Here is an 8,736-nt window from a genome sequence, read left to right on the forward strand (position 1 = left end):
TCAATGTGGTTAGCATAGTACTGGTTGATTGCATTCGATAGACTTTGCATCTCGCGAGATACTCACAAGCTACCGGGTGGTGATTAGCATGCTACGAGTTATACTCTTGTGCATAGTAGTATATTTACAGCCTGGAGCGCCATTCAAGTCAGCATATTTGCCTTATTTCGCTTACAAGCTACAATTGAGCGTGTCTAGAGAGCGTTCCGGCGCCCACTCACTCGTTTGGTGATCTCTCGCCGGTTGAGTCTGCCGGGGAAGGCGATTGCAACCGGTGCAACAGCACCGGCGAGGGCGGTCGAGGGCTTCATCGTGGACCGTGGGTCGTGTGGGTCGTGGGAGTAAGTTGAAGAATCAAATTAGATATTAAATAAATCAGTAATAATCTTCTGTGCGTTTCGAGGTGCAGGAAAAGTTCATCAAAAGTAAAGCAAGCCGCGCGAGAATGGTCTGGGCAGCGGGAGTATTTAATGTTTTACCAACGAGATCAAATCGGGGTCAAAGCACGTCTGCATGAAGTAGCTGTTTCGTTTTGTTTTGTGCGCGTAACGGGCTTTTGCAAGCTTAACCAAAGCGCCTCTAGTCTCGGTCCGAAAGCTGCGCGTGGATGTGTGCACACGAGCTGGCGACGAGTCACACCGGGTTCGCAGTATCGATTAATCTTGGTCTGATGGTGTGACTGTTCCATTAAGATTTGTCGTGCTTCGATGGTGAATCACTGGCGTTATCCTCATTGCCCGCTGGAGCTTGGCATTGGTTGTGATATTCCGTCAGAGCTGTCTCTTCTTTAAGCTGGTAGTTGATGTCGAATACGCCCACCGGCGAGGCATCAAGATCAGCACAGCTGGCAGTAAAGGGGTCTTCTTCTGCTCCCTGGTAGGGAATTATTGTTTTTTTTTTTTTTTACTGTTGTATTCTAATCTTTTCCTCACTTCAACCCAATTACTCTAGTAAAAGTACTTTTGGCAAGGTCGTCATGGACTCGACACCCGTGTGGCCGCACATGTCGACCAGCCAGCCGGTCCGGCGTCCGGCGTCCGGCGTCCGGCGTCTAGCGGCAGCTTAGCCGCTCCGCCTTGGCCCGAATCGGCCGGCAAGTCGATGATGACAGCGGCTCGGGTCGGGGGAGAGAGGGCCCAGGCGCCAATGACCCGTTGACCGTGCGTCCGGTCCGGTCTGGTTCAGTACACACCCCCGCATGCAGCAGGTGCAAAGTCTCAGACACGCCACCGGCGTCAACTGCGCTGCCTACCGCCGCGCCTTGGCCACAACTTACAAGCCCGGCTGGCACATTGCGTTTTGCACTCGCCCGGCTCAACGCTTCGCGCCACTCGGGCCAAATCTGTCCTTCCCGAGTCAAGCCGTTGCAAATCTCGCCTGGCATTGAATAATACAGACTCTGATTCCCGGCCCGGCGTCGACCAACGTGAACGTGCGCGGCGGACAAGGCCGCGAAACCAGACAGCCCTGACTGATAAGCTTCCCTCTCTGGGAAAGGCGGGACATCAAGGTGTCATGCATGGCTGCCGAGTGCTCCGCGCCCGGTCACGTGGACGCAGGACCGCGCTCGTCGTCAACGTCCCGTCAACTGGCTCAGCTTGGACTGAGATATTGCCCTGTACTCGGTACTCCGTAAGCACTTGGTTTCCGTCGTCTCCGCGGTGCTGGAAAGCGATCAAGGGCCGTGGCGCCCGGCAACCCAGCACGAACTAGAGCCCAAACCATGCTCGGAGGCAGCATTTCACCAAGGGAGAAAATCAACGCACTGCCAGCTTCCGCGTCTCCTCGCCAGTGCTCGGCATCAAGATTCAAGACGAAGCCCCTGGAGGCCGTCACCCGAAATCGTCATGGCCGATGCGGGCGAGGGGCCCTCCGCCGACTGCGTCTTTGCCATTGATGATGATGACGCCGGGGCCAGGTTCTACTGCAGCTGTTCTTTTCAAAGCATGCCCTACGGCCGACGGGGCCTGCAACAAGCCAGGGCTCAGGCTCAATCACCAGGTGGCCTCGAGGCAGTCATCTCGATTTAGCCAATTCGCGGCTCTCAAGTCATCAAAGGCCCCCAATCTCTCCGAGACATGTGAGTCGTGACGACCCCCCTCTGCCGACTCCATCTGTGCCGTGCAGAGGGCGAGGCTCAAAGCCCGAGACAATCCCAGTCACAGGCCGGGGGCTTCATTTCGTGTGGCCTTTGTTCGCGCAAACCCCTTGTCGTGACGTGACGGTGAGACAGGGGCAGGGCTGTGAGTCTCGGCTCGGACAACCATGGAGGAAATGGTCTGTCGGCAGCTGGCCGTGACACGTGTCCCAGGGTCGGGGTCGGGGTCGCGCAATCTCAACAGTTGCTCGTGTCGAGCTCTGACGAAGAAAGAATCTGTTTATTATATAGGCCCAAGAGGAGTGGCCCAAACGGAGTCACGTCGATTTAGCCAGTTCGCGGCTTTGAGTCATCAGAGGCCCTCAATCTCTTTGAGACATGTGACGACCCTTTGGACTCCATTAACGCACAGGCCGAGGCTCAAAGTCTGATACAATCATAGTCGTGTCGGGCCCTTCTTTGTCGTGTCGTCGGCTGAAAGTCTCGGAGGAGGTCACGTGCGAGGGAAGTGACGCTCTGCGACGCGAGAGGCCTCTCCTCTGACCAAGGCGTGACTTGTTCCCGGTCGGTCGCTGGCTAACAGTATTCGTCCGCCCTGGACTTGGGATGCGCTGCAGGGTTCTCACGTCTCACGGCCCGTTGGCACGAGCACGGCTGTTTTATTTAAGAGACTCAAGATTTCTGCTGCAAAATGGCCCTCGCCTCCCCGTCACCGTCCGGAGTTTCCTCTGCATTGTCCTCCTCTCCTCTCCTTCTCCTGCCTTGGTCATGTATCCTGATTGGCCCGAATCTGCCGCCGATTTGGTGCCACTGCCGCGGTGCGACGGCCCCAAGTTGAAGGCATTCCCCTTCCCGGGCCCGCAGAAGATGGAGTTTCTCGAATACCTCGGCGAGGGCTTGCATGCACACGTCTTCAAGATCAGGATCAGCGGGCAGGTCTACGCGTTAAAACTTGTGAGCGAAGTGGAAACATGGACAAGGCGTGCATCCATCGAATAACCAGCTAATTCATCATCGGGCCCTGCGTTCAGTTCAGATTCGTCTACGATGGGGATTGGCTGGGTCCTTCGCACCACGTCGACCCCGACGACCTCGAGGGGATGAGCGCCTTCTACAACTACTCGGAGCCTTTTACCTGCGAGTGCCGCGCTTTTGGTCGCCTCCAAGAGGCCGGCCACGAAGAACTGGCGGTCCGATGCTACGGTTATCTGCTCCTGGACGAGGACCATGAGAGAGCCGTCATGACTCAGTTTGGCGGCCGCAACCTCAGCTTCAACGGGAACATCGACTTCCCCGACGGCGAGGACATGCGCTCGCGCTTTCTGGGAAAAGACGGCAGGGCCCCGCCTATCCGGGGCATCGTCAAGGAGTTTGGTCCCGGCTGCCAAGATTTGCGCACGAGGGACGCGCGCAGGATACTCCGACACGTGGTTCGATTGCAGCAGCTTGGCATCATCCAAATTGATGTGGGACACCGACAGCTCATCGGTGGCAAGTTTGCCGACTTCAGCACCGCCATTACTGTTCCCCATTTTGTCACGACCCCGGAGCTGAACCCGCGACTTACGCCCGAGGGGATATCGGCCATGGAGTTTGAAACGTTCCAGTTCAGCATCAACGACTACTGGGACTTTGACGACATGGTCAACGAGTGGAACGACGAGTGCGGGGACCACAAGAGGAAAATCTCAGTCTATGCATTTCCCAACGGGCTTGGTTGTCGAACGAAATACAAACTCAGAAGTACGCCGTCGCGGGGGCGTGTCTTTTCCTTCGTTGATCCAAGGCTGTATGACTGGAGGACTTTCGCCGCTAGTCCCAGGAATAGAGCGACTCGAACACCGGGTGGAGGAAGCAAATCGGAGCCAAAGACCCTTGTCAACGGAGGTGCCGTGTCCAAGACCCGCCTGCGGCTCCTTGCGAAGCCCCCCAGATGGTACTTGGATTTCAGTAGCGAGGTGGCGGCGAATCTCAAGGGCAAAACGAGTTTCAGCAACTCGCTCGAGTGGGATTTCAAAGATGGGCTCATAGTTCCGCTTTCGCGCATGGCAAAACACCCAGCACTCACAGTGGCGTAAATTTTCTTTCTTTGCAAAAACTGTTTTGACTAGGACAAATAGGGGGGAGAAGGCCAAGAAAAACAAAAGAGATGGACATGCGGCGTCCAGCGCGCCGACCAACACTGGAATCTTCGCCTGGGTTTTCGGAAAGTAGCAGCAACACTCGGTGCAAGAAGCTACTGATGGAGCTGGTGTCAGCGAGCGAGGATAGCGTCCAAATAGTGTCAGAACTCCGGCGCCCTGTAAACGCTCGTCTCCTTTCTGCCAGCATTTTCTTCTTTTCCTCCATCAGCCACGTTTGATAATCCTTGCCCCAAGGTACGACCGAAGCCTAGCGGATCAGAATCGGGAACATGGGCACCGTTGGAAGTACCAAGGCCGAGAAGGCTGTCCATGAGGGACTCGTTCGCCTCCGGCCAGGCAAGGCTCTCACCCGCCGCGTTTGCGGCTCCGTTGCCTGGCATGTAAACCTGAGACGTGGGGAAGCTCACGGGCTCCTCAAAGTTCGAGTATAGATGGCGACGCACCAAGCCGCGTCCCTGGCCGAGGGGGACGTAATTCCAAGCGTTGATCTTGACCATCTCTAGCTCGCTAACAAGAGCGCGATGATGATGGGCCGACATTGCGAGCATGCAAAGCCACCACAAAGCAAGGTCCGTCGTGAGCATATGGACGCCGCTTCTGGTCCAAGGGATTGGCATCATTGCCACCTTCCACTTTTCATTGCCGTCCTTGCTGAAGCAGCAAACCACCATCTCTTGCTCTGTTTGGATGTACCCGTACCGGGTTTTTGCTCCTCTGCAGATATTTGCCAGCTGTCTCAGCGGCCAGAGAAGTCTCTTGGACGAAGTGTCGAGTTGCAACGCGAGGTTCGTGCCACTCCACTTGGAACTTGATCTCCCCAAGCCAACCACTAGGTTTGGGCCCGGGAAATCGTGAAGCCCAACTACGTGATTCACGGTGAGCCTTCTTGTCATACCGGGAAAGGTGGCAACGGAAAGCCTGTCCGCCGACGAATGCCTCTGCTCAAGGCTAATGTTTTCATGGAGGCCGAGATGCGACTTGGCGAACTTGAGAGTCGGGTCCATGATCTCCTTATTCCAGGTGATCAAATGAAGGATGTCGTCGGCGCATCTCAGCTCAGCGCCTGCCAGTGCCTCGTCGGCCCGGGGGCATCCTATCCGTTGCTTTGGGACGACGAAATCGAGCACGTGGCCATAACTCTCGCTGAGGTTGTTCAGATTAAACTCGTCCCAGATCACAAGCCGTGTATGCCGCTGCTCAGAAGCGAAAAGCGGCTGTCGAGAGCGCCTCCTTTTCCATGGGCACCTTTCTGCCACCTCGACTCGCAGACATGGCCAGCGGAACCACCACGTTGCGACACCTTACTCAGCGGAAACGGCTCCTTGTTTGCGATGGGACTATCTCGACACGGAATACTGAGCGCACTGACTGGCCGGAGTTGGAGAAACCTGCCGCCTCTGTACGGGTTACGGCCCTCATGTCTGGGCAACCCGAGGACTGACGGCCCAACAGCAGGCGTGCATAAGACTGCGCATGTCACGAATCCCGAGCCCGAAGCCTTGCTCAGGCCGCGAGGCTTGCATATCCCACAGAGCCGTTTGGTCAGTCAGTGTATCGAAGGAACGAGTTTCACCCTCCATTTCAGCAGCAGAACTGTATTTCTGAACTTCCAACGCACCCAAACCAAACTCTTCCATTCTCGACCAGCTCTGTGATTTATCATCATCATTTGCATACCCAGCTCCTTGGAGCGGCATTACGGAGTACCTTTCCCGTCTCTGCTCACTCGCCGCAACGGCAAACTGTGACAAGGGGACATGTGTGGACTTGGAACAGCGGCCAACCATCGACTTTGGCCCATCAAAGGTCCTCAGCTCTTCCAGGAATCCGATGGGCGAGAAGAGGTCCTGAGTCCTGGCCCCCGCGGCATCAAATGTGATGGATGTTATCATGTCCGAATCCGGCCATCCATCCTGCAGCTTGGGCCTCTCTCTGTCTGTCCACAACAATGACCCTGTGACCCTGTTGTGTAATCTATCATGCAACATCTCCCGCGGGGCCTGTTGGTCCGAATCGCGAGTTGGTTGGGTCGACAAAGAGCCCAAGGCACCAAAGGGCACGCAAGACCGATGCCAATTTTAGGCTCGCCGTCAAGCCCGTTTCCGGACAACGCCGAGCCGCTGGATGAAGTGACTGCTCCTCATGAAGCGGTGACACGTGTCCCGCGGAAACATTGAAAGGGGCCTGTAGCTTTGCTTGTCTCGTGCAGTGCTGTTCTTCAAAGCCTTGTTCGGCACAAGGACACTGTATGAGGTCGTCGCAGCTGAGAAATCGACAAAATGGAATGGGCCTTCTCGAACACGGCCCCGCCGATACTACCATGATGAGCCCCGTGAGCTCAAAGGCTATTTTTGGCAGACCCTCGGGCACAGCTCCCCGATACGTCAGGGGTCGGCATGCACGTCATTCGACATTGGAGAGTGAATGGCTGGCCCGTTCTGTCGATATGGCTTTGTTGTGGAACTCAAAGTCTTGAAAAGTGTGATGGACCCAACAACTTTGTTGTCTCTTGTGAAGCTGGATAGATTTTATACCAAGGGTATCTACGAGCCGACTTATTGATCGAGTTCATGTCGTCACGGCTACCTTAGAAGCCAGTACTTAGCTACATGGGATGATTCGTTTTGCGCCAATTCATCAAGTATGCTGGACATGTTGGCGTGTGGTTATCACGGTGGAATTTGAATCACAAGTCACAGTTCAATACGGCAGATTCGGCAAAACGTCTTGATCCAAGTCCTAATCACCACTGTGAATCCAGCCATTATTACGCCATTCCCCTCCTATCCGAGCGACCAGTCGGCCTGGTGTAATCGTGTGCCAAAGTAAACATGATGTTTTGTCCTCAGCCTCCCCTTCACCACCAGCTGTCGCGGAGTCGTGCACCTTGGCGGAGAACCGAACGCCAGTCGGGGCCCAAATTAGCTTCGCAGGAAGTAACAATTTCCTTTGCAACCTCGTCGCTTACAATCTCTCCAATCGTCCGCGGCGCCAGTCTCCTCCTAGTGTTTTGGAAGAGCTAGCCTACTTGGATTCATCTCTAAGCCTCTTTCTATCTTAGTAGGAAATTCTTCTCTTTATATATATGGGCTTCTTAGGTGCTAGTTTACTGCTAATTTGGTAGCTTATACTATTATATCAAGTTAAATTAAAAGTAACTGTACTTTATGTCTCTAAATACTTAAATAAGTATTAAGTCTTTAATAAAATTCTCCTTGTTACTTATAGCTACACTTTGTTATAGTAAAGTTATAATAATACTACTTACTAATAACTTCTATAATATATAGCTTTCTTTAATTTATAGTAGCTATTAAGTAGCTACAATTATACTATATAAAAAGTTTAGAAAGTTTCGCCCAAACGTCCACCATGTGCCGGCTTCCCAAGGCCGTCTTTCTCCTTGCACTCTCCTTGGGAGTTGCAAGCGGCCCTGCTTCGCATCCCGATGCCAGCCTAGGAACGACAGGTGACGAGGGAGGAGACCGGTCCAACTTACCACCGTATCACACAGGTATTACCGTTCCTTGTATTGGAAAAACAGAAAGGTCTGCAACTATTCTTCCCCGTGGCACTGGCCTGGCTGCCATCGCTATACAGACTCCTCTACTCACGCAGACGCATGCACAACCCCTAAGCCGCCTCCAACCTCAACATTCAAGCACTGGACGACACAAAGCACTACTATGGGCAGCAACGTCCTTGGTAGATGCTCGTGACGGGACGGCTACAGTCTCGAGACTTGGGGAGCCGGAGCAGAGGTTCGTAACAAGACTGACGGGTTGCTTTGCTGAGAAAACCCAGCAGAACAGTACTGACGTTTCGACGGCATGCTCAGACCAGTTATTGTCTTGGTCTCCAAGGTGGCTGTCCGTCCCGACGCGGCCGACACAGTTTGGTACGACAAGGTGGCTAACAGCTATGCATGGGCCCGTATGCTTCCCACTCGCAAGCTAGAACCAGACAATGCATGGGAACGGGGAGCTGAGGGCTTCTTGATTCCGTGTTATGTTACCGACACCTCGGGCTGATGCGGGGACGGGACACCACGGCAAGTCTTTATATGCTTCTGGAGCATATCACCCCAGCAAAGCCAAGACACCATGTAGTCTTGCATTAGAGTACTATATCACCCCAGCAAAGCCAAGACACCATGTAGTCTTGCATTAGAGTACTATATCACTCCAGCAAAGCCAAGACAACATGTAGTCTTGCATTGGAGTACTACATGACACGGGCCGCGGCACAAACTCGCTGACCCATGCGTCCTTCTCGGCTTCTTCCGGGGCCCCCTTTCGGACAGCTCGTTCGTCCCAAGAGAAATAACAATGCGACAGGCAACGTGCAAAGGCCTGGAAAAGGAGAACCGGCAGACCCAAAAAACACTTGCTGCGGACGGCTAGTGTTTCGGAGGTCACCGCAACGGGGCTGGTTTACTGACTACTACTGCTTTCTATCCATGTCGTTAAATGTCAAATCCAATCAGGCCCCCCC

General features: G+C 54.2%; 2 protein-coding genes across 2 annotated transcripts; one reads left to right on the forward strand and one right to left on the reverse strand.

Annotated features, from left to right (window-relative positions):
• Positions 1–2,866: 2,866 nt before the first annotated feature.
• MAM_06401 (uncharacterized protein) lies at positions 2,867–4,176 on the forward strand (the record flags this gene model as incomplete). Its single annotated transcript, XM_040825199.1, has 2 exons — positions 2,867–3,052; positions 3,130–4,176. 2 exons carry the CDS (start codon positions 2,867–2,869, stop codon positions 4,174–4,176), a joined length of 1,233 nt encoding a protein of 410 aa, XP_040676855.1.
• Positions 4,177–4,382: 206 nt separating this feature from the next.
• MAM_06402 (uncharacterized protein) lies at positions 4,383–5,246 on the reverse strand (the record flags this gene model as incomplete). The annotated part of the gene is made up of 1 exon (XM_040825200.1): positions 4,383–5,246. One exon carries the CDS (start codon positions 5,244–5,246, stop codon positions 4,383–4,385), a length of 864 nt encoding a protein of 287 aa, XP_040676856.1.
• Positions 5,247–8,736: the final 3,490 nt, after the last annotated feature.

Source organism: Metarhizium album (genome assembly GCF_000804445.1).
Source record: "Metarhizium album ARSEF 1941 chromosome Unknown scaffold_20, whole genome shotgun sequence".
Classification (NCBI taxonomy): domain Eukaryota; kingdom Fungi; phylum Ascomycota; class Sordariomycetes; order Hypocreales; family Clavicipitaceae; genus Metarhizium; species Metarhizium album.